The sequence below is a fragment of the Carettochelys insculpta genome, chromosome 4, assembly GCF_033958435.1.
Source record: "Carettochelys insculpta isolate YL-2023 chromosome 4, ASM3395843v1, whole genome shotgun sequence".
NCBI lineage: Eukaryota > Metazoa > Chordata > Testudines > Carettochelyidae > Carettochelys > Carettochelys insculpta.
In genome coordinates this window covers 13313245-13338657 of record NC_134140.1, presented here as the reverse complement: position 1 = coordinate 13338657, position 25413 = coordinate 13313245, and the positions used below count along the sequence as shown (strand labels likewise).

Genomic DNA, 25413 nt, shown 5'->3' with positions numbered 1-25413 from the left:
GGTAAGTGTAAGGTAATGCATGTTGGAAAAAATAACCCAAATTACACGTACTACATGATGGGGTCAAATTTAGCTACGACAGATCAGGAAAGGGATCTTGGAGTTATAGTGGATAGTTCTCTGAAGACATCCACGCAGTGTGCAGCGGCAGTTAGTAAGGCAAATAGGATGTTAGGAATTATTAAAAAAGGGATCGATAATAAGACAAAAGATATCATACTTCCCCTATATAAAACTATGGTACGCCCACATCTCGAGTACTGCGTGCAGATGTGGTCTCCTCACCTCAAAAAAGATATATTGGCATTAGAAAAGGTTCAGAAAAGGGCGACTAAGATGATTAGGGGCTTGGAAAGGGTCCCATATGGGGAGAGGCTAGAGAGACTGGGACTTTTCAGTTTGGAAAAAAGGCGATTGAGGGGCGATATGATAGAGGTATATAAAATCATGAATGGTGTGGAGAAAGTGAATATAAAAAAATTATTTACCTTTTCCCATAATACAAGAACTAGGGGACACCAAATGAAATTGATGGGTAGTAGGTTCAAAACTAATAAAAGGAAATTTTTCTTCACACAGCGCACAGTCAACCTGTGGAACTCCTTGCCCGAGGAGTCTGTGAAGGCCAGGACTCTATTAGGGTTTAAAAAAGAGCTTGATAAATTTTTGCAGGTTAGGTCCATAAATGGCTATTAGCCAGGGATAAAGTATGGTGCCCTAGCCTTCAGAACAAGGGCAGGAGATGGATGGCAGGAGATAAATCACTTGATCATTGTCTTCTGTTCTCCTTCTCTGGGGCACCTGGCATTGGCCACCGTCGGCAGATGGGATGCTGGGCTTGATGGACCTTTGGTCTGACCCAGTATGGCCATTCTTATGTTCTTATGTTCACTACAGTGGCTGCTGTTATAGCTGCTGAAGCGTACACATGGCCTAACATAGCAGAGCGGACATAGTGTGGATTTGCAGAAATAGGATTTTCAGATAAAAGCAACTGGGGTTATACAGTTTCAGAGAGGCAGCTGTGTTACTCTGTAGATTCACAAATAACAGTCCTGTGGCACCTTAGAGACTAACACGTGTTAGCTCATGGAGCTTTCATGGGATGCCGGTTTTGCCCACAAAAAGCTCATGATCTAATAAATGTGCGAGTCTCTAAGGTGCCATACAGCTGTTTGTTGTTTGGGCTTATGCTGTTTCATAGGCTAGTTCAGGGCACGTGAGGAGGAACGCTGGAGGCAAGGGAAAGGGAGGTGGCGAGAGGAAGACAGAGTGCAACCCTCCGAGCCCACGCACCCCCTTGCCACCCTCCCTCCGAACAACACCGATGCTGCACAGCACAACAGCCCTGGACAGCTGCTCCAGGAGCTGTGCCAAAGGGGCGGGGTCTCTAGCAGCTGTTCCCGCCCATCCCTGGGCCTGCTCGCACCGAGAATCACCCAGACGTGGGAGCGACACTGCTTGCACGTGCCTAGCAGCAGCCAACACAGCTCACCGGTTGCGTTGAGCCAGCCCCAGCCCTCTTGGAGCCGTGACTAGCGGCCTGCGTTGTGGGAGTTGTAGTTCCCCCTTCTCACGCTCCTCGCTCGCTCCCCGGCCCACAGCACTACAACTCCCAGCAACGCCCGCGGCTCCTTCCTAGGGCTCTCTCGCGCGCCGGGTAGCGCCAGCAGGGCGCGCGGGGGGCGGGGTGGAGTTCGGCATGCGGCGCGGGAGTCTGCTGGGCTGGGCACTGCTGGCTGTGCTGCCCCCGGGCGGAGCCAGGGCGAGGGGAGGGGTGAGTCGGGCCCTTGCCTGCAGGCGGCACGTGCCACTGGCGGGGTGCAGGCCGCTCTGCAGCCGCCGTGGTGACATGTCCGAGGAGGCGAAGCGGGCGGCCGCCTGGGCAGCAGTCGATAACCACGTGAAGGTGAGCAGAGTTCCCCCCCCCGCCGCCCTCTTTGCAAAGGGTGCCTCTCCCCCAGGGGTTTGCAGCAGCTTCCATTCATCTGGGCGGGCTGCACGAGGTCCCTTCCCCCCTCCCCAGTTGTAAAAGTGACCCTTGCCCCGCCCTGCAAAATGTTTTGCAGCGCGCCTGTCTTGCACATAAATCATGCAACTTCAGCCCATGTATGGAGGATAAGAACATGGGGATTTTGCAGCAGAATGGGGTTCTGTCCTTGCAGCTTCTAAGCTTAGGGGGCATTACATGGTTTTACTCACCTCTGGCTGTGTGCCTCTTGCACGCGTGTGCTTACAGGGCTGTTGCCAACCCCCATTGATTCCAAAGGAGTCTGCCATTCCTTTCTTCTGGGTTGGTTTTCAGAGGTATGAAGCAAAACTCTTGTCTTGCTAATAGCTCACATGGTTCCAGTCACACTACATGTAACAGAAACCCTGTTCACTTTTGTGCCTTTTCTGGGCCACAGTTTTCCATTCTTAATATAAGTTGGCTGTAGCAGGGTGTAGCTTGTTGCAGTCTGTAAATGAGTATTTCAGCTGATCTGTGTTTCAATGAGAGATGCTAATATTTTTTCATTTTCATAACAGCATGCAAAAGTAACTAAACTGCCTTGTACAAGCTGGGGCTCCATACAGATTTCTTCTAGTATTCTAATGGCTTTTACTGTGTTGTGAAGGCCTTCCTTTAGTCTGTCACCAAGTTTGTGTCTGAACCCCACCCAGAGATTTAATGAAAAATACTTCTGTGATTTAGCCAACCATTATTCACATTCTATAGGTAGGGAAGCTGAGAGAGAACAGCCAAGTGACCTGTTGTAAGTTATAAAGAAGTGGCATCTTCTTTAGATCTGAGTGTTTGGTACAGGTCTAACTGAGCTGTCAATGAGTTTGAAAAAAAGTCCTCCTGGAAATCAGAACTGCAGAGCAAAGATGTGTGCTATGTTGAGACTTCTGTATGCCATCTATGCTCTCTAGGCTTCTACAATAGAGCACTTAAATGTTGTCCTTTCAGAGTGGGGGAAAAATATATACAGTTAAGAATGTGGATAGCGTATTTGGTTTGTGTCCAGGAGGAAAGCTTCTCAAGACTGTTCTGGCTTGCATTGTAGCTGGTTAAAAACACATAGTCTGACTTAATTTACAAATTAAGACAGGTTGTGGTCTCGTTTAATTTTGTAGTAGTTGCTTCCTAAGTCTTTTGTCAACAGTAATAAATTAGTAGGAACCATTTTAGATGGTTTTGGCTGTCAGGGAAGAATCCCCTCTGTTTTCCCTTTCCTCCATGTTTTCACATCAGAAGTGGGAGAGCTCAGCATTTTAAGGGATAGCTGTACTTTTGCAGCTGTTGGTGTAGTTGTCGCTGTTAATTAGACTGCAGCTAGAAGACTTATATAATTTCCGAACACTAAGCAACACACTTCCTCATTCCTATTTATTTGTATTCCTTTGCTGCCTAGAGGCCCCAGTTGAGGTAGGAGTCTAGTTGTGTTAAGTGCTGAATGTGCACCTACTGAAAGATTGTCCTTGCAGTGCAGATCATTCACTCTTCACGGGCCCTGACCCTGCAAACATACACACACTTAGCTTTGATAACTATACAGGGTGGTAAAATCAAGCCATGTGTATTTTGCAAGATTGGGATCTTGGATATGTCGGGGTATTATGGCTGAGGTAATATTTTTGTTTGTTTGTACAGCACCTCACATAACAAGATCCTGATCCCCAGCAGAGTGGTATGCTTAAAAATTAAATCAACATAGCCCCTTCGCTCAGGGTTGTGAAAAATTTCATATCCTGAATGCTGTGTTTAGTTGACCCATTCTGTGGTGCAGACATGGGTAGGCTGACAGAAGAGTTCTTCCACCTGCCTATCTACAGCCTCTCAGATAGGTGGATTAAGTGCATTGACAAAAAACCTTTTCTGTCAATGTAGGAAGTAAATACACCTCAGTGGTATGGCTGCATCATAAAGGACTGTCTTCTTTCAAGATGCTACTGACTTTCTTCAGAACTCCACATTTCCCTTTATGAATATCAAGTCCTTGTACAGCAACAACCCTCACCATGAGGGCATTGCTTCAAATACCTACAGGATGAAGTACAGACCTTGGGATCCACCTAAACACTCCATAAATGATGGCAAACTCATCCTTTTCATCCTTATCCTCACCAGCTTCACAATTAAGAGCCTTGTTTTCTGACAGTGACCAGTGCCAGATGCCCCAGAGGCAATGAACAGAATAGAGTGATTATAAAGCGATCCATTCTCCATTGTCTAGTCCTGGCTTCTGTCAGTCAGAGGTTTAGGGATGTCTAGAGCATGGATTTGCCTGTGTGGCCATCTTGGCTAATAGCCATTGATGAACTTAAACTCCATGAACTTTTATCTAATTCTTTTTTAACTCAGTGATAGTTGTAGCTGTCACAGTGTCCTCTGGCAATCAGTTCCATAGGTTACGGGAAGAAATACATCTTTATGTTTGCTTTAAATCTGCTTGTGTTTATGTGAAGGGTTAAATAACAATTGCTTTCTCCGTACCATTCATGATTTTATAAACCTATATCGGTCTCCTGGTCTTTTTATCCTCTGCTTTTGTGGAAATTATTCCATAACCATAATCATTTACACCTTCTGGATAGATGACCTAAATTTCAGCTTAGATTTCCATCGCAACTTCCACCGCCACTCATTGATCCAACTCTCACTAGAAGACTCCTACAACAAAATCAACTTTAGGAACACCATCATTAGCTTAAACAGTGGCTGTCTGCAAATGGCTTAAAAAAAAAAGTGAACACCACATTAACCATCTCAGACACAGGAGAAAAATCTGTTGTTTTCAGCCAAGTACTCAGAGCCTGCAGTTTTTTCTCCAGAGAGGAAGTCCAGATACACATCTAAACACCCTACCTTTACCAAACGAGGAATCTCCTGGAGAGTTAGGTTGCATCATGGAAAGTGCCACCCAAATACGCCTGGAGAACCTGCTTCGGTACAGGAAACACTCCCCTGCTGAGCATTCCCCTTCATGGTCACCTGTTGCCTTTCACTGTGGACAACGTGAGATGTATTTGATGGGGACCATATTCTGAATAAAATTTTTCCTTTACCCCTTCCTCTGGCTATCAAACATTCTGGTCCAACCTCTCCGTCATCAGAAGCAAGATCCACGCAGACCAAGACACATCAACTCAATTTGGTACCAGGTCATGCCAAAACAGCAGATGCTTAACCTGCAGACAGATTGCCACAATAAACAACATTTCCCCCTAACCCCAAAGTACACCTTTCAAGCTCTGTGGGTCCTACATCTCCCTCTTACAACATACGCTGTACATTATCCAATACACTAAGGTTGCTGCTACACTACCGTAGTCCTGTTGGAGGGGCTATGGGAGTGAAGCAACTCAAAGCATGCTAATGAGGCGCCAATGTGCATATTCAGTGCCTCATTAGCATAGCAACGACCGTGCCAACAAATGTCGATTTTTTTTCAGATTGACAGTGAAGATGGGGGCAGCTTTGAAATAAGCGCCCCACTTCAACATTCCCTTACAGAACTAGAACAGAGTAAGGGAATGTCAAAGCGGGGCTCTTATTTTGAAGCTGCCTCCATGTTCACTGCCAACCTGAAAATCAACATTTGTTTGCATGTCTGCCATTATGCTAATAAGGTGCTGAATTTTCATGTCAGCACCTCATCAGCTTGCTTCTAGATGCTGCATTATCATGGTCTCTGTGATGGGACCCTAGTAGTGTAGCAGCAGCCTAAATGAAGCAGTAACATCTGTGTGAGTGAAAACCAGACAATCAGGTGGTGATCCAGGCACTTTTGTCTAAATGATGGAAACCAGATGCCCCCAAGTGAACTCACTAAGTAAAGCAATAAATGACAAAAAGACAATATCATCTGTAGCTGAATATTTTGAACAGTCATCATTGATCTCTCAGTCCTTGTCTTCAAAGGAAACCTGCGTAACACCTTCAGCCAATGAATCGGGGAACTTAAATTTGTAACTGTACTAGACACACAAAACCGTGGGCTAAACGGACATGTTTTGTTTTATCTAAATTGCTGTAGACTGGCTGGACCACCCTGTCTGTTTCCTCCTCCTGTTGTTGACCTTGAGCTTTTGGTGTTCTGTGCTGTTGTTTAGCTGTAATTTCCCTTGCATGTCTTCTCAGAGCCCAGTAAGCCATGGAAGTGTTGTTAATGCTGATAAGCAATGTTGACCTCCTGTCGTCTGGCAAATTGGTTCAGCACTTGTCAGGTTCAGATGTGCCGGGTGAGAGAGGTTCAACCTGTACAACATCGTAGTGCCCATCCACTCTGCCACCTAGTGTGTTTAATCTTGTAATACAGAAGTGTGTGGATGAGACTGAACAGCCTTAATCATGCTCCTGAATGAGGCTACCACCAGCCTGGAAAATCCAGCGCTATGCACTTAACTTACTTATGCAGAGAGACTAAAACCATATTTTAAAAGCATCCGAGGCTACTTTGGGGGGAGGACTTGGATTCAATCCAAGTCTTTTATGGGGCAGACAGGATCAGTAGAGTCCTGAATTCAAAATTTGTATCCATGTTGGCAAAAATGAGCTGCGGATCTCTGCACTGACATCTGCGGATGAGAATACCTGAGAATGCATAAAGCAGATACCAGCTGGTTTGCAAGACTATAAGGATCAGACTGCTGGGGGACGGATGTGGGCGGAATTCTGTTCTCCTCCAGCATACATGCCCCTGGCATGTCTTGCTTTGGGCGCTGTTGATGGGCGGTATTGTTCCCAGCAACAGTATATCACTGTGTGGTTTCCTTGAAACACATCATCAAATGGTTGTTTCAGCTTCCTCCCCTGCTGTGGCAACCTCTGAAGGCTTCAGCTGTTCTGCAGAGCGAGAGGCATACAGAGAAACTGCAGATAGTTTGTTTTTCTGGTGCGAATGGGGGAGAAGAGGTACCTCTGCTGGATGTTTTCCACAGGCAGAGAACTGCTCTGCTCCAGAAGCCTGGCTTGTAAGCGGAGATGCTCGTTTAAAGGGAATTGTTGCATCAAAAATTCAGTGTTAATATGAAACATTTTATGACCAAATTTCTATCCCAAACCTCAGGAAGCTTTCTAATGCTGATATTGTGGGAAGTGTTTCCCCAGCATCCTGAGCTGCACCCCCCGCCCCCGGTGCAACCTGCACAGTTATACCCCTTCACCAAAGAGCTAAGATGTTTTTAGATCTGACCTTTTCCTACTCCTTTGGAGTACTAGTTCAGGCCCCTGTGTGTTCCAAATGCGACAATCCTTCTAATTTTTCCTGGATGTTACAGGCCTGGGTTTCCGAAGTGTAAACTACCCACAGCTCCCATATAAACTACACTGAAACTTCAGGGCCTTTTAAAGTCAGGCTCTAGGTAAACATCAATAGTATCTGTCCCTTAAGATCTGGTATTTTGGGAATTACGGGTCATGCCATATCATGAAGATAAACTGGTTTTCATTCTCACTGTTGAGTGGTATTTTTCTTTCTCTGTCTGAAGTAAGCAAAGGAGACTTTGTGTCTCAGTTGAATCACAGAGCAGAGGATCTGCTGCTGGAGTTGTGCATGCTCTGAAAGCAGAAGCAAAGGAAATATTCTGTCGGAGTAGGGTGACTATATTTCCCTAAAAAAGCAAGAGTGTTCCACATAAGGCTGGTCTGACCTTGCTGGCAACACTGCAGGTCCAAGCCCCACTCAAGTGGGCTAGCGTCACCGATCACCCAATGTTTTTTTCCCCCAAAATACTCATTTGTCCCATTTTCTCTTGCAAGTTTCTTACACAAACACTGCCACAAAGCAAAGGGGACAAATGTGGAGTTCTGGGAGATAAGTCAGGGCGTCCGGGACAGAGCTTAAAACATCAGCGTGAGATGGCATCGTCACCCTGCATTAGTGTCCTCTGTAATGTGCTATCTTTTTCTGGTTTGCAGAATAACCAAGTCCTGGGAATTGGAAGTGGGTCTACCATTGTCCCTGCTGTTCTTCGACTAGGTATGGTAATGACGTTTGCTCCATCCTAGGCAAAACCTTGTACTTGGGAGCCCTACCTTATCAGAAAGCTTGTCTGGGGGAGTGAGGTGTAATGCCTCCCTGCTGGATAAACACTTAACTTCCGGTTAAAAACCTTGGGTGTGGACTGGTCAGTGCACCTGCTAGGAGGCAGAAAGTAGGCCACGGCTTTGTGCCTCAGTTTCATTTGTAAAGGCCGTCATTGAAAGTAGATTATTCATTAGTTTATTGAGTTCTCCCTGCTACTTACCCTTATCCTGAGCTGGAGCTAATGGTCTAATTCCAGCTCTGCCATTGACCCATGGGACTGGCCCATTCTTTCTCACTTGACTCATTTGTAAACCTGGGGCAGTGTTACTCGCCCACCTCTGATGTTGAGATGGGTAAGGTTTGAATGATGCTTTGGAGAAGTGGCACTAAATTCTTCTGTAATTCACTTACAGTCAACCCTCTGGTGAATGAACTAATGCGGGGAAGGGGTGTCCGTTATTCCCGAAAGTCTGTTAAATGCGAAGGTTTCCTGCCCTCCACTCTCCCAGCCCCACTCCCCGCCACCAAAAAATAAAATAAAATAAAATAAAAAAAAAAAACGGAAAACCCCTGCCACTCACCAAAGCTGCCACTGGAGGAGCCCCTGTACCTGCCCTGGCTCAGAGCCCACTGCGTGTCTGGGACCCTGCAGCTGTGTGTGGCTGCAGCTGCCTTGCTCCGTGTGGTGAAAGGTGCCCTGCTACGTGCGGCTGAAGGCACCCGCTGTATGTAGCTAAGCTGCTGCATGTGGGTAATGGCGCCTCGCTGCACACGGCTGGAGCTGCCTCGCTGCTTGTGGAGACGCCCGCTGTGTGCCGCTGAAGGGGCCACCTCGTGGCCTGCAGCAGCTCCTGCCTCTGCCAGAGTTGCCATGTAATCCTCCCACCAGGGGGTAGTCTGTGGCAGCAGTAAGTCTCCATGTTTTTTTGGCGGCGGAGGGGGAGGATTTAGGATTTTTTGATCCCAGTGGACTTTGGGAACAACGGGTGTCTGTTCCCAAAGTCTGCTAAATCAGAGTCTGTGATGTCAAGGGTTTATTGTACTCTGCAACTCCATTGATTGCACTGGGTGTCGGTCGGAGCAGTTTGTTCCATAAACTCCTATATATAAGCTAACTGGTACTGTAATGCAACCCTTTATGGGGTGGGCACAAAGCTAATTATACACACACATCTTCCCACATTGCGGAGTATGTTACAAGCATTGTACTGTGGGTTCACAAAGGGCAGGAGACCAGAGTTTGGTTTCTGTCTTAGGTTAGATATGCTTGTCCAGCACCACAGAAGCTTTTTGAATCTACAGTCAGTCCTGTGGCATCCTAGAGACTAAGAAATTTATGAGACCATGAGCCTTGGTGTGTAAAACATGGGTTGGAGTGGAAATCACAAAATCCAGGGGACGTATAGTAGCAAAATGCAGAAGAGGTTACCTGTCACTAGTAGGACCAGTTCATGAAGAAAACTAAGCTGCATGTGTCTCATTCGTAGTATGTGATGTGGAAATGCAAAAGTCAAAGGTGGGGGAATTGCGCTTGTAATGTGTTAACCAGCTGAGATCTGGGCTCTAAGGTGCCGCAGACTGCTGCCTGTTTTTAAAGTTACAGACTAACACGCCTACCTGTCTGAGTCTTTTTGAATCCGTCAGCTCAGGTCTGCCCCTGGATTTTGAAGGGAAGGAGTTGCCCCATGCTTAGTTCTAGAATGTAATTCATGTTGGAAACAAAATGTGGGCCATCAGTGGTTTCTTATTGACCCCCGATGCAAAACAGAACAGCCTCCTGTGGGAAATTGAGGCTGCTGGATGAGCTTTCTTGTTGTGATTTTGTTGTTTTTCTTAGCTCACCAGCATGAAGTCCCATCTATTCAAAATGAGAGTTTGGAATGTTGCAGCCATCAGGATGCTGTGTGGCTGAATTCTCCTTGGTCACTTCCAGTACTACTCATGGTGCTGTCAATTGAGTCAGCAACCTTTCCGAGGTAGAGTGCTGAAATTTGACCTTTTGACCTCTATACACAGCCCAACTGCAGGTGATGCTTTTGAAAGTCACCAGTAGTTTTACTTACAACAGCTTCATTAATAAATGAAGATGCAGAGGTTTGCCATGTAGCTGGAGGCTGGTAGCATTAGCTGGTCTTTTGTTAATTCACAGGCAGCATGGCTTTAAGCAAGCTCCTGGCTGCCTGGTGAAGGCGGGGCAGGGCTGATGAAAATTGGCTCGTGTGTCACTCTTGGCATCCGTGCTGATGGTTGCTGATCCCTGGACTATAACTTTAGTGGGCTATGAGGCACGTGAACCAGTGGTGTTTGCAGTATCAAGGTCCAATTGGAGACTGATGAGGTGAGGGAGAGCAAAAGTTACCTGTAAGGTTGTGGAGATGCTTACTTACCTGCATTATTTGCACTTTTTTCGGTTCCAGGGTGGAGTTTGTGTTTGTGTGTGATACTTGTGAGGTATTCTAGGAATTGGAACCTCTGCTTCTTAGTTTGTACCTCAGTTTTATGGGGAAGGGGTAGCTCAGTGGTTTGAGCATTGGCCTGCTAAACCCAGGGTTGTGAGTTCAGCCCTTGAGGGGGACATTTAGGAATCTGGAGCAATAAATTAACCAAAAAAACCCCCACAGCCCTGTTTAGGGATGGTGATAGATCCTGCTTTAAGGTCAGGGGACTGAACTTGATGAGCTCTGAAGGTCCTTTCCAGTTCTATGAGATAGGTATATCTCCATATATTAAATTCAGTATCAGATCTGCTCTGAGTCTAACCAGATCTTTAAGCTGTGAATAAATGTATACAGTGCTATTGGCCTTAAAAACTGCTAAGCTTGGCCTTATTTCTGAGTGGTGGGCTGCCAGAATTGGGGCTTTCTGAATAATCAGAACATGTGGGGAATTTTCCTGTGTAACCTCTTCCTGTTAAATAGCACTTAACTTTGTTCCCTCTGTCAGGCTGTTGAATCTGTCTATATTGAAATATACCATTTTGTCAGTTTTATTAGGGAATTATCTTAACATGTCCATAAAAGATTAACAGCTATTAAGGTAATAGATGTTATTAAGGTTACATGGAGGGAGGAAACATTTAATTCTTTTAATTGAAATCCTGGATTTTGTTCTATTAGTCATATGCCTACTGTATAGTTAAATGCGTATTATTACACAGGGTATGAAGCCCTGAGGCAGCAAAATCTTTCAGACAGCTGCTGTTATTCACCAAAAGCTCTCTTGTATACAAGTCATGTAGTAAAATGTGTATAATATAGGATTTAATTCCCTAGGCGATGAATTATTCTTCACTGACTGGGCATAATTGTTGCTTGCTCTACTGCGCTGATTGATACGAGATGGGTCATTAGTTTTTTCATCATAGGCTGACCCAGAGAAGTTGTTTAAACATGCTTGTCAGCAGAAGCTGCAATTTGTCCAGCATAGGATGGCCTTATTTGTATTTTGTGCCTGCTTCTGCTTTGCAAATCCAGGTAAGCCCAAGTAACTGGAATCTGTCAAAGAGGCCGTTTGAACTGAAGTTTCTTAAAGTGAAACTTGTTGCACTTTCCTCTAACTGTTTTGTTTGTTGAGCAAGCTAATGCTAATGCTTCTGCTTCTTCTTCCTACAGCTGAGAGAGTTAAACAGGAGAACCTGAATATTGTCTGCATCCCAACATCTTTTCAGGTAAAGATATTCTCCGCTCTGGAGGGCTCTTTCTTAAGGGGAAACCCCTTGGCTTACCTTCTCTCAGTCTGTGGGAGCTCTAGGACAGTTTCTGAATCAGCTGACAAATCTGTTTAAAGCACCAATTAGTTAAAAAAGAACTTTGCTAAACTACAGTGCAGCTCCAAAGTCATGACCCCATGCGGGGTGATGGGTATTTGTTGCCATGAGCTGAGATGCACAATAAACCCCTGCAGCTTTTGAGAAAAATGCTCAGTACGTTCTGAGATTCTAAGTTTGTAACTAGGTGCGTACCAAGAAGCCTCTTCAGGTCAGTGAACTGAAACCTGGAGAGACAAGGACAGATTTTGCACTGCCTGGCACCTTGTGCAAAGTAAGAGGAAACACTGCCGGATGAGTGAATCAGCATGTTAGGTCTTCTTTCCCTGTGAGTACATAGCTGCACATCATGTGAGACAGCCTGACACAAATCCATCCTGCCCCAACACTGGTGTGAATCCATCGAAATCAGTAGAGCCTAGCCAGCATAAAAGAGATTGTAAACAGACCTATGTATTTGTCACTTTCCTCTTGAGTTGTGCATGTACTAATCATCTGGGTAGCTGCTTAGGGGGTTATAACCTAGCAACTGGGCTGTTTCTTGGCAACAAAGGACAGGTTTCCCTCTAATACTGAGAGGAGCTCTGGGGTCCACCTAATTAAAGTAGCTGTAAAGCCAAAGCAGGCTGGGTGGTTCCATGTCTGTTTGCCTACTCTTAGAGGATCATCTTTGTGTATCTCTAGGGAAAGTCTCATTCTAATCTTGGATGTATGTTTAGGAGCCACATCATTACTGCAGCTTTTTCTCTGTCATGAGAACTCTGTATGTGCTTATGATTCTAAGAAGCCAGTCACCCCATCCCATCGGAGAGAATAGCTCCCAAATGGTATCGTATCCAAGACCTGTGTGCATGGCAGAGGTAGAGATGTGAATCCTCAGCTTATGCAGCTCCGCTGATTTAAGTGAAACTCCATTATTTCTTTCACTTCATCGGGGTCTAGCCTAAAAGGCTTAAAGGAAAACCTTATTGTAATATAAAAGATTCAAATAACATCTCATTACACAGAGTAAAATCAATGAACTCTTTAAAAACGTGTCTTTGCTACAGTTCAAAAGAATGAAAATTCCATAGTATTACACATCAGTAGTCGTGTTACCTGCCAGGTGGGTGAAGAGGCATCCTTGGCATTGCCATTGACAGAGTGCACCAGGAGCTTTTAGCTTGGGTAAAGTCGTACTCGGGATCAATTTGGCTCCACTATTGAAACTTGCTGTAACCCCGGCGTGGATGGGTATTGAACCTGACACCTTGGGACCGATAAATGGGAACCTGTTCTGCTTGAATTAAAGGGAAAGCAGCAGACACCTAAATATCTATATAGTCTGCCAGCCCAGAGGTCAGAGAGGTTGTTAGGATGGATTAATCCATCATAGCAATGCATGACAAAATCAGGGGACATTCCCAGTCTTTATCAGGGAAGTTGGTTCCTATCCAATTTTCTTTCAGAAGAAAAATGATTTTTCTGTATAGCATTGAATTATTTTCTAACTCTTAAGCCTCCCTGCACTTCCAGGGGGGCGAATGTTATTGTCCCCATTGCACAGAGTGGAGCCACCTGAAACACAGAAAAGGAAAACAACTTGTCCAAGATCTAACAGTGAGTTGGTTTGTGGAAGAGAAAAATGTAGAACCTAGGAGCCTAGTGTTTAACTGCCAAAGGAAATGGATGGTGACTTGCAGGAGGAGGAACCAGAAATTGGAACATGCAGCTACTCGCTGTAATTCGTAGCAGCGGTAATGCCATTTGTTACAGGATGCAAGTTTCTAGCTAGCAAAGGAGACTTTTCCTTGTTGCTTGGTTCCCTTGTTCCCACTGAGGGATGAGATGCCTTTGCAAGCTGAGACAGGTGAGACCAAGCCACCTCTTCAGGCAGACTTCTGGGAGATTAACAAAAGGAGCTTGATGCAGTTGTGCAACTTTTATAGAGTCTTTTAAATATTGACAAACCCTTTCTGGTGTATTTTCCTTGTAGGCACGTCAGTTGATCCTCCAGAACGGTTTAAGCCTGAGTGACCTGGACAGGCACCCGGAGGTGAGGGAAATGTAGAAATGAAATCTCTTGTGTATTTGTGGAGCATTGAAGAGATCAGGTTGGTTGCAGTCTCCTTTCAGCAGTCGGGACCTGGGTTTGGATTGCAAGCAGTGTTCCCTCTAGTGTTTTTCCATGCATGGGCAGAATAAATTTTATGCACTCCAAGGTGTGTGTCAATGTGCACCACCAGTAGAAGCAGGTGATGCCAACTGTGGGCGCTCTGCCAAATAGCCGGGCAGCATTTGAATCTCTCTGGGGCAGGTGCCCTAGCTCTCCGCTTTCAGGGAACACTGATCACAAGCTAGGTCATGGTTGGAGATGAGCCTGATGTACTTTTGTCCTAGTTTTCTCACGTTGCAGAAGCACTACCTGATTGAGGGTCTATGCTCAGGAGAGAGCCAGGGATGGACCATAAGAAGGTGTGCAGTTTGGAGTGGAGGCCCAGGACCTCTGCTCCAGGAAACTTGTTCTTGCAGCTTTTGGCCACTTCATTTGACTAAATCCACTCCTTAATCCTGGGCTAACACAAAGTGAAGTAAAGTAGAAGGGTCAGCTGTGGCATGCTGGAATTTGACCAGGACTCAGAGGACTAACAGCTGCTCTCTAAGTAAAGGTTGAGTGGCACCTCTGGCAGCCCAGCCTCCCTGTCCCATGCTGTGTGTCAATTTAGTACTGATCTGGAGTGAACATTGGCTGCGCATCTGTGTCTAATTGTCTTCAGGAGACATTTGCATTGAGCCATCTGATCTTCCCAGAGCTAGTTCTCAGTGCACTCAACAGATAGCCCATAAATCAGTGATTATTTCCGAAGAGCAGTTTGGGTTCCGTTTGGTGTTGACTAGATTCTCTCCTGCTGGTATCAGGGTACTTTTCCTGTGCAGGAAGATGTGGACAGTTGTTAGCAGGTAGATGGGTGACGGGATTGATTGCAGCTGTGCATACGGCAGATGCCTGCTTCATGCCAACTTTCGCGAAGAGCAAACTTGCGTCCCATGGTTTCCTAGCCGTGCTTTCTTTTCCCACAGCTTGATGTAGCCATTGATGGAGCCGATGAAGTGGACTCTGAACTCAGTCTTATCAAAGGTGGCGGGTAAGCAGAGCCACCTTGTATCTGCTCACAGCTGCAGTGTGGCAGGCAGGCATCAGCAAATGAGTTAATCGACTTGCGTTATTAATGAGTCTCTTACAGTAACATGGAGAGGCCTGAATTGAAATCTGCTTAAAAACTTAATGTGAGACAGTGCCTGACCCGAAGAGTTTACAATCCTAGTATCCAACGTGGAATGGGGAACAGGACTAGGAACAGTGTCCGCCATCTAGTGACACAAGCAGCCCTTGCTTTGGGCTGTGGCTTTGCTAAAGCTGATGGGGACTTCTTAGTCCTTTCACGCAGACAGTCAGGAGCAGATTTGTGTTTTTTAAGTCTGTGTGAAGTCAGTGCTTTGAAGGCTGTCAGAGTGACAACCCTAGATATCCACACAACAAGTAGCATAATATTGGCCTGTCCATCACTGTGGGCCTGGTGTGACCACCTGTAAGATTGAGAGAGTTCAGTCTTCTATGTCCCTAATGTCTGTGCTACATCCTCTTGAGGCAGAGACTCTGTGCATGTCCTTGGCTGCTTTCCATTTTCTGAGTGACTGTGGCTATCTGTCTGGTATGTTTCACAAGCACTAAGTTACATTAGGATTAAAGGAAGAGGGAGGGAGTGAGACTACCTCCAGAATGAGTGGGGAAAATGTGAGGGGTACATCCAGTCATGACAAGGCTAGTTTAATGCATTTACTACTAATTTTTCTTCCCAGAGGCTGCTTGACGCAGGAAAAGATAGTTGCTGGCTATGCAAAATGCTTCATCGTTGTTGCTGACTACAGGTAGATTACACACTGCTCTTTGTTCCCCCAGGGCAGAGAGAGAGGGCCAAATTCTGTCATTGCTAAATAAGACAGCTCATTCACTGAGCAACCATCTTCTTTTCCTTCCAACCAAGTCAGTGGGTGCTTGGCCAAGGATGTCCTTGGGAGCAGGATCAGACTGAAGTAAAACCAAATGTACTCTTCATGAATTGAATTTGGCTTTTGTTTTTAAGTTGGCAACCCCCAAGTGCTTCCGAATTGCAGAAGGGGCTTGCTTCAGAATTCTGCAGTGCTGCTGTCTTTAGGAGTGGGTACACCTGGCTGCCTTGTCATCTTTCCCGCGTGGGAGGGCATTGATAATCTGCTTTGGGGCTAACTTCCCCCTCTGCTGTGGGATAATAGAAAATTAACCTGCAGTCTTTTTGCACAAGTCTGGGTGGCTGCTTGAACAAATCCTGTGACCTGTGTTGTCCAGGAAGTCAATCAAGATGGTCTAAAGGCCCCTCTGGCCTTAAAAATCTAGAATCTGTCTCAAAAAAGGCTTAAGGAGGGCTTGAATGTTCACCAGGCTTTCTGCTGGTCCTCTGAATTTTCCCTCAAATCGCTGAATGTTGTGCCTTTTTGACCTTTCTATGTGAGTTTAACTGTTTACGAAACATAATTTGACAAAAAATGAATTATTTTATTATATTTTAAGTACCATAATGGTAATGATATGAGAATCCAGTCTCAAGCCAATTTCCTGTAGAAAAAATTCGAAGAACTTCGGGGAGCAGTGGAAGAAAGGAATCCCCATTGAAGTCATTCCAATGGCATATGTCCCAGTTGCCAGAACGCTGACCAGGAAGTTTGGCGGTGTTGCTGAGCTGAGGATGGCTGTGCGCAAAGCGGTCAGTATGATGAAAGGTCTCTGAAGAAGGCCATGCCCACATGTGGGTGTGCGCGGCGGGTAGTAAAGTGTGGTGGATTGTGTCTGTGCAAACGTGCGGTTTGTGCTTTTGAGTGCTAGTGACTTTGGGCCATTAATTTCCTTAATGACCGTGAATGGCTTTCACTAGCACACCTAGATCAATACACAGCTTTATATTTCACATTTCTAATGTCAAATGTAGGAGAGCTATAGTCAGTATGCGCACAAAATATACATGTTCTGTGGATTCAAGCTCTCTAGTGGTAGGTTACATGGTACATTTTGCATAAAGCCTATTTGAGTTAAGCATAATCATATTAAAACATTTTCTTAAAAATATGGGGATGCAACATGACTGTGGTCTTCAGCTGCAGGTTTGGTGGGGAGGTTTGGGACTTTAGTCCCATGGAGGAACCCTGGGACTGGGGACTCCCAAGAGTTTGAAAATATTTACTGGAGTTCCATGCTGGATGGCTGCTGCTGAATTGAAGCACTGGTCTGTGCCATGCGTTATTCAGTACATGCCAGTGCTGGGAACCAGCAACTCTTGAGCTCTGCCATTGACTCAGCTGTGCAACAATCAAAACAACGTGTCTTGTCTTTGGTCCTCTCCATCTCTAGAATACTCGCCTGTTGGCAGGAACTCTGTGTGAATTAGTGAGGCTTAAAAGAGTGATATAGTGCTTAATGTTGTCTGCTGCTGCCTGTGTAGCCGCATTGGTTCCCAGTTTTTCGTGCCTTGCAGGTTTATTTTCATCAGGGTGAGACGTGGTGAGACAAGTCAGGTGTACTCCTGGAAGTCCTTTTGTTTGTGGATATTTCTTATAAATAAAGTCCCATTTCCTTGAACACTGTGACAGAAAGTGTCCTTTCTCAGACTACCCAAGAAGCTCTGTCTGTCTGTTTCCTCTCAGGATCACACTTCTGTGAACCAGTGTACTAACATCCTGTGTGTGCAGCCAAGCCATGAGGTGCTTAAACACCACTGAGCCCCACTTCTCTGCTAGCCTGAGCCCCTTTTTCCTGGTCTTGCTCAGTCAGGCCCTCCAGCCTCTTCTAGTAAAGCCCACAGACAAGGCCATCTCCAGCTGCAGAGACAGACACAGAGATCAGCTTTGGGAATGCTCATTGTAAGGGATTTATTCCAGCACCTAGAGGTTCACATACCCCTCTTGGGATATGAACCCACAGTAACGTGCCTTTTTCATTGTGAAGGAAGGTATACACTGCATCTTGTCTTTCACCCAGCTAGAAGTTACATAAACAGAGTTCAATTATAAACCAGGAATAAGTTTATTAACGGAGCAGAGTTACTAAGGAATTAATATAGAGCATGCAAACTGAGCTAGATTCACTGAAAGTGACTATAAATACATAATAATCTGTCGCTCAAGGTAATATTTTTAGGTAAAGTCCTTCAGGCCAGAAAAGTTTTGTCTGACTTAAGCCCTGCAGTTCTTTTCCCATCCTTTTGATTACAATCCTTTTGTTTCCAGTTGTGCCCTTAGGATGGGGAGGCAGAGGTAAAAGCAGGCTGAAGATACTCATGATTTTTCCTCCCTTGCCTTATATAGAATTTCTATAAGATGGGAAACCTTGGTTTGATTTTCCCCTTGGCTCCTTGCAGGAAGAGTACAGAATTCAAGGTGGGCTCCAGTACCTGGTGACATGGTCACGGGACTCTGTAGGATCCATATAACCATTCTTCACAGGCTGGACTCTTTCACAGTCCATCGTCTCTTGCTTGTGGCCCATCAGGGCCATCAGGCTTTTTCATTGTAATCCCTGAAGTGTCAGCAGTGGGAATGACGCAAAGCTCCAAATAGGTAATACAAATACACAGGCCAATATTATTACTTTCCTCTACAAAAATGATGCATGCATACAAATGGGATAATCATATTCAGTAACTCCGAACTTCTCCAGTGATATCTCCTAGGAGCTATTTTGTGTGAAGCATACCTCATTTGTATCCTATTCACATCCTAATCATATTTTCATAAACCATTTGGAACGTGACATTACACCCCACTGAGTTTTTACTACAGGAAGGGGTTTCTTTGCTCTTTCTGTTGAGCTAAAGAAAGTAATTGGCATGTCCATGCGCCTTAACTAGGAAGGTGGTTATCCTTGGCTCCAAGGTGCTTTTCATGGTAGTAATGAGCAACTTCTGGTACCCCAGGATTATTAATAGTGGAGGTATTTTATACTCAAGCTCTTCTGTCACCCTCAAACGGACTCTTTCAAGGTACCAGACTGATTCACTCTGTGAAAAGCATCCCCTTATTATGCTTACATTGGTTACTTAAAGGCTGTGTCTTCTAACCTGTGTGCGTAATATGGCTAAGACCTATGTAATAGCAGTGTCTTCATGCATGCTTCTGGCTGGTAGGAATTTTGCCATTAGCCTCAGCAGGAGCAGGATCATCTCACAGGGACGTACTTTGATGAATGGGGGATCAGAAACGTATCAAGGTGCTGTCCATAGACCTACATGTTCTGATACAAAGTGGATAGCTTTGTGGTCAGTTTTTGTTATTGCTGCTTCCTGCCTTCCCAGCCCTGTCATGTTGAACAGCGAGTGCAGCAATGATACAGTTGCATAACAGCTAAGAAGTGGAACCGTAGAGACTAACACACATTTTACCCACTTGGGTTTTGCACACGAAAGCTCATGATATAGTTTGTTAGTCTCTAAGGTGCCACTAGCCTGCTTGTTCTTTGTGAATCAAGAGACATACATGGCTACCCTCTAAATAACTGCAAATTTTTCATTTTAAATGTTCTGTGAGAGGCATTTATTTCTAAAGGAAAAGTGTTTGAGCCACCAAATTTGTGCCAAATTCAAAAACAATACAAAACAGAACAACAACATCTACAAATCTTACAAGGTAGTTAACAGCACATCTTTTTGTCCAGGGTCCTGTGGTGACAGACAATGGGAATTTCATACTGGACTGGAAGTTTGACACGGTCCACAAGTGGAACGATGTGAACACAGCTATAAAAATGATACCAGGTAACCTCTCTGATTGATTGAAAACCCATCACTGAGTTCCTGAGGCCTGTTCTATGTTGGACATTAGGCGTCCGTTGTTAACAATGAGCGTAATGAACCATTTTACCAACAGGTATGGTGGACTGTCTGTCGCTGACAGTTTGGAAATCAAGCTGGAGTGTTTGTTTTTAGTGGTTTTGAAGAAGTTTTGTGGCCAGTATTCTGCAGAGGGTCAGGTGAGATGGCCTCTGTGGTCCCATCTGATCTTAGAATCTCAATCTATGAAGTTGTACTGGTGTAACTGTTCCACTTAGGGATGATATATTTTGCTTCTTGAATTGAAATTAATTATCCAAGTATAAGAATGCTTATCCTGGGAGTTTTGTCACTAACTATGCTACTATAGTTAAAAGGGCAAAACTTTCTAGTTCCAGGTGAGTCCTGACACATTAATTCAGGGAGCTACATAAGCACTTGCCTTATTTTAAGCATAAGAGTATTATGGTGCTACTTGCATGCTTAAAGTTAGCAAATGCTTGAGTATCTTGAGTGAGATATCATGCAAGTAGAAGTGGTTCAATCCCCCTCATGTGGAATCAGCTTACATCAGTGTAAAGGTGCTTGTATCAGCGTAGCTGTTCCCATGTGGACAGGGGAATAACTTGTGCCAGCATAACTCGTAAAAGTATGAATGAAAAAAATCTCAGTGGACAGATGAAAAAGACCCAGACATTTTTAGTTTCTTTTAAAAATCTTTCCCTTATTTTTATAAAAATTTACAGTGTTCATGGAGTGGCAAGTGGGACTCTGTGTAGGGGCAGCTGCATAAGCAGCTGAGGATTGAGGGCAGGTCTATACTTACCAGAAGGTTGACCCCAGTGGGGGGTCGGTCTTTCGGGGTTTGATTCCCCACATGTAGTGGGGACGTGCAACATTGAACTATCAGGGCTTGACAGTCAACCCTGGTACTCCTTGTTATTGCAAAGAGTAAGGGAGGTCGATGGGGGAGTTTCTCCCTCGACCTCCCTGTGTGAGAACAGCTGTATAGGTTGATCCTAGATGCATTGATTCCAGCTACACAGTGGTAGCTGGAATCGCCTATTGAGGATCGACTTTCATGTCTAGTGTAGACTTGGCTTGAGTGTGCCAGCTTGCAGAGGTTGCATGAGCTAATTTGCTAAACATGGCACTGTTCGAGTTAGCTGCCAGGGTGCACTCCCAGTAAAGATCACGGGTATGTGCTCTGGCGTCCAATCTGAGTCAGCACCTGTGCTGCCACAGCCACACAGCTTGATCAGGACTAGCATGTGTACCATCTGCTGGAGCTGGGGATTTATTCCACTTCCCCTCTGCAGTGCAGACATATATCCAGAGATCTTCAGGCAGTAACTTCATTTTAGATAGAAGAATTTTACTCAGATGATCCTTTGTGGATCAAATAAAATAAAACATAAAGCTTGTATATTTCAGTTCTCAGTAAGAAGCTTGACTGCCTTGACCATGACACAAATTACATTTACGGTAGGGTCTCAAAATCCATGAGGATTCTGTTTTCGTAACCCTCGTGAATGTTGATTTTTGCGAATGTGGAGGGTGGGGGTGGCTCGGAGTCCCCGGAAGCGACATTCACCAATGCTCCCTGCCTGAGGCCTCGGGACAGCCGTGACAACTGCTGGTGCTCCCTGCCCAGAGCACTGGGAAACCTGCGGCAGCCTCCGGCGCTCCCCACCTGGAGCCCCAAGGAAGCGAGGTCACTGGTGAATAACTGAATTCACGAATGTGACACTTGCGATTGTTGAGACTCTACTGTATTTAAAAAGTGATAGCCGGAGTTATTAGATTGTCCAGTAGGTGGCAGAATTGTTGCATTAATCTCTTCAGAACCAAATTTGTATGAGATGGGATACAAGTAATTTAAACTTGATTCTACAGCCCAACTTGCTGTGAGTGCCAGGTTTATGTGGAAACCAGCCAGGCACAGATACCAGCCCTCCTTCATCGTCTGTAAACTATTGGCTCCTTCCGCATCCATCTCAGGACCATTGCCCTTGCCTTCAGTGCCCTGACTACTTTGCCCATCTTGCGTTTCTGTCCTCCAGCCCTGCCGATATCTCCCTCCTCTTTCCCCTTTGTAGTCTTGTCTGTTTCACACCTTCCTGCCTCTTTTGATGTTCCCCTGCGCCTAGAACTCCCTGGCAAAATGGGGGAGCTACCTCTATGAAGCCACCTGGGGATTTTCCCCCTCCACCTGTATGAAAAGTCCTGCCCTGTTCTGCCAGCTTGGCCTTCTCATCCAGAGCACTGGGAACTGTTCTGTTCTGATCCTGCAAGGAGCAGGATGTCCCCTGTCCCCCCTTCCACGATGGCAGAATCACCAAGGATTGAGCTTTGGATTGTAGGCACTAGGTGGCAGGGGCAGGGTCTGCCTCTGTTCTGTACAGCCCTGATCTGGAAATGAGTTATTCCCTCTATCTGCTCCTTGTAACTATCTGTACGTGGATCATCTGGTTTTATTACTGGTGAAAATAATGGGTAAAATTCTTCACCCATTGGCATCCATGTCAAAGCTCCCGTTGACTCCAGTGGGGATTAGATTTCTCTTGGTGTCTTCGCTTTCTCCGTTCCACTGGCTCTGAATATATTTTTCTGCACTTGCTCCCAGCAGTCAGTTGATGTCATCTTGGAGCCCCAGGCGGTGATGCTACCAAAATGAATCTGAACGAACTGGTGGAAGTAACCAAGTGCGACGCTGCGTCTAGCATTCCACAGCAGGGAGCTGCAGGTTTCAGCTGCAGCTAGTGAAAATCTGGTGCCATGTATTTTCTGTTCTGAAACGTGCCCTGCAGCAAAAAGGCTGGTCCCTTGTAAGACAGAACCGGAGAAGAAACAGAACCATCAGAACATGGGCATTGTATTCCAAAGCTCCCATGGATAGTATGTGTTCTCCCTTCCCTTGTATAGCCAGCCCACTCCTGCTGTTATGGGTTTGTCCAATGCTTGCTTCAGGGCATAGAGCTTTACTGACTGCTGTGGGGTTTTTTGTGTAGCCCCTGATCCTTCTGCAGACCACTCAGCTGGATCCCTGGGCCAGTACGGGGACCCACCGACTTCAGCAGGGCTCTCCACAGCTGCAGGAGTCCTTTTGTAGTGGGCTGGTTTAAAGTTAGGGTATTAGCAAGCACTTCACTCTGTTCTGTTCATACCAAAAAAACAATTAGCTCATGTCGTTTCAATGGCCTCTCCAGTTTCATGTCCTTCCCTAACGGGCCAGTGTCATTGCTGCAGCAGAAGGTGCAAGAAATCCTGTTTTGGGGAATTATGGCACAATCTGCTTGTAGGAAAACTTTTCTTAACCCTTTCTTCCCCCTATCAAATACTAGCTTGGCTTGTGTCCAAAAGTATAAATGTCAAGCGCTTATCACTACAGAGGCATTATTTTTTTAAAAGCAGAGCGGGAGCTTTTTTTGGGTAGGGGTTCACTGACGCACAGAAAAATCAGTTGGGGGGTGGTGGGGCACCACACAGTTGAGAAAACAGACACCTCATTCCCCTCTCCTCAGGCGAATGGAAGTTCAGGGCTTCTCCTCCCCAGCCAGATTAACTCTTCTGAGGGCCTGAGGTTAGTAGATTTTATGCCTCCCAGACAGTGGGATATGATCAAAAATGAGGGGTTTAGTAGGCAGGAGCAGGTTGTAGGGGAGCCGGATGGGGCACAGGATGTCGGCGGGAGGTGGGGGTTTGCATGAGGGAGGGTTCAAGAGCAGGCTGGGGTGTCTGGGCAGGATGTAGGGTGCAGGAGCTGTGTGAGTGTGCAGGGGTCTGGCAAGAGGTACGGAGCAGGTAAGGTCTGGGCAGGAGGGAGTGTGTCAGGGCAATGGGCAGAGGCACATGGCTCTGAGGCTTACGCCATTCCCAGGCTCCGCCCCCTACACTGCTCCCATTGGCTGCAATTCCAGGCAATGGGAACAATGGGGGAAAAGCCTTCATATGAGTGGATTCCTTGGTGGAGCAGCTTGGGGAGCTGCTTCCTCCCACTATCAGGCAGAGCCCATGTGCCCAGTTCAGGCTGTGAGGTTTGGGTCTCTTCCCGTCCCTGCCCCTGCAGGGGGGAGCATGCGCTTTAGCCATGTGGGGAGGGGGTCATGTGGCCGGAGTGCCAGTGTGAGCTCCCCACTGACGGAGGGTACTGAGCCTTGCTGGCCAGATCCAGAGAAGCCACGGGTCAGAGAAGCCATGGGCCAGGGGAGGGAATAGCTCAGTGGTTAGTGCATTGGCCTTGTAAGCTCTGGGTTGTGATTTCAGTCCTTGAGGGGGCCTTTCAAGGGCCTGGGTCAGGTTAAATTTAAAAGCAGCTGTCAGGGATGGTGGTAGGCCCTGCTGTGAAGGCAGGGGACTAGACTAGATGATCTCTCGAGGTCCCTTCTAGCTCTGTGATATGAGATTTGGCCCACAGGCCATAGGTTCCCCACCCTTGTTGTAAAATCATGGTGGACTTTGAGGCCAAGGTTTTCAAATGTACGTAGGTATCTAAAGACCCATTGAAATCCATTGACGTTACGTTCTAAATACCTTCTGAGCATCTAGCCTGAATGCCTGATCAATGATCATACCGTCCCTGGCTCTAGAGCGTTAGGCAGCCAGAGTGAACCTGGCAGATGAGAAGTGGTTCGAGCCCTAACTTGCATGTGGATGTTCTGTTCCTAGGAGTGGTGGAGACAGGTCTCTTTATCAACATGGCAGACGTGGTTTACTTCGGCATGGAAGATGGTTCTGTCAGCACCCGTGAGAAACTGGCCCTCTGACACAGCCCAGCCATACCATGCAACCTGCCTTCCAAACAGCTGTCTTAATGGTGCCAACTTGACCCGTTGCCTTAACGAGCAGCCAGCTCATTCGCAAAGCTCGAAGCAGAAGGTCTGTCGGAATCCGCTGCTGTATTACTGAATGTCTTTTTTTAAAATATATTTTTTATTGTTCAGGAACCCAGTCATTTTTTAAAGGAGTCACTTGAACAGAAATTGCTTTTAACATTTTTATTTGTTTTATAAGAAGCATTTACCAAAAAGGACACATCTGATGGGACTTGAACCTGCTGGTTGCTCTGGCAGCATCTTGTTGTGGGAGGGAAAAGGTGATCACAGTTCATTGTTTTTACTTTGTTTGCTGGGAGGAAAAATTAAAGATGTAGTGTGTAAAACAAGTGCATATCCAGATGAGACCTTCTGATGCCTTATTGGAACCTTTTGGTTCTGTACTTTTTCCCCTTTGGTTTTTAACATTATGATTTTTAAATAGTCCAGAATGCCTAGTTACTCTCCTATGCAGAGGGTCAGAATGCAAGTGTTGTACAGGCTTTTTCTGGCCCTCTGCATAGAAGTGGATTTCATCCTTTGGGCCAAATGCTGCTCTGTTAAGCCAGTGTCAATCCACAGTAACTCCCATTGAGTTTTATACAAATCAGTGCAGTTACTCCAGATTGACATCCTTGTAAATGAGCAGAATTGGCACCTTGATCAAGTTTACAGAAGTGTATTTGAGAAGCTTTCAGCAGTGCTTAATACCTTAGCAGCAAGCCATGCAGTTAGCAACGAAGACAATGTATCCCATGTCACTGCTGACTGATTCAAGGGAAGACAGAGTGGAAAACAATGGAATATTGTCTTCCTGCCTGAACTAGATACAAATGTAGCAAGAGGACAAGGCAATCATCTGCGTCCTATTCCACCTGAAGGTGCTTTGCATGTTAGTGTCAAAATCGTGAGACATCTCTTTGTATGTTACGGGCACTGAAATAAAGAGCTGTAATACCCAGGGGTTTTTGTTGTTCTGGTTC

At 45.7% G+C, this 25413-nt stretch overlaps 1 protein-coding gene across 1 annotated transcript; it reads left to right on the top strand.

Moving 5' to 3' along the window:
- The first annotated feature begins 1682 nt into the window (after window positions 1–1682).
- RPIA (ribose 5-phosphate isomerase A) lies at window positions 1683–25413 on the top strand. The gene is made up of 9 exons (XM_074991673.1): window positions 1683–1909; window positions 7907–7967; window positions 11627–11682; window positions 13757–13816; window positions 14842–14906; window positions 15622–15690; window positions 16421–16562; window positions 19502–19601; window positions 24285–25413. Exons 1-9 carry the CDS (start codon window positions 1703–1705, stop codon window positions 24380–24382), a joined length of 858 nt encoding a protein of 285 aa, XP_074847774.1. The 5' UTR covers window positions 1683–1702; the 3' UTR covers window positions 24383–25413.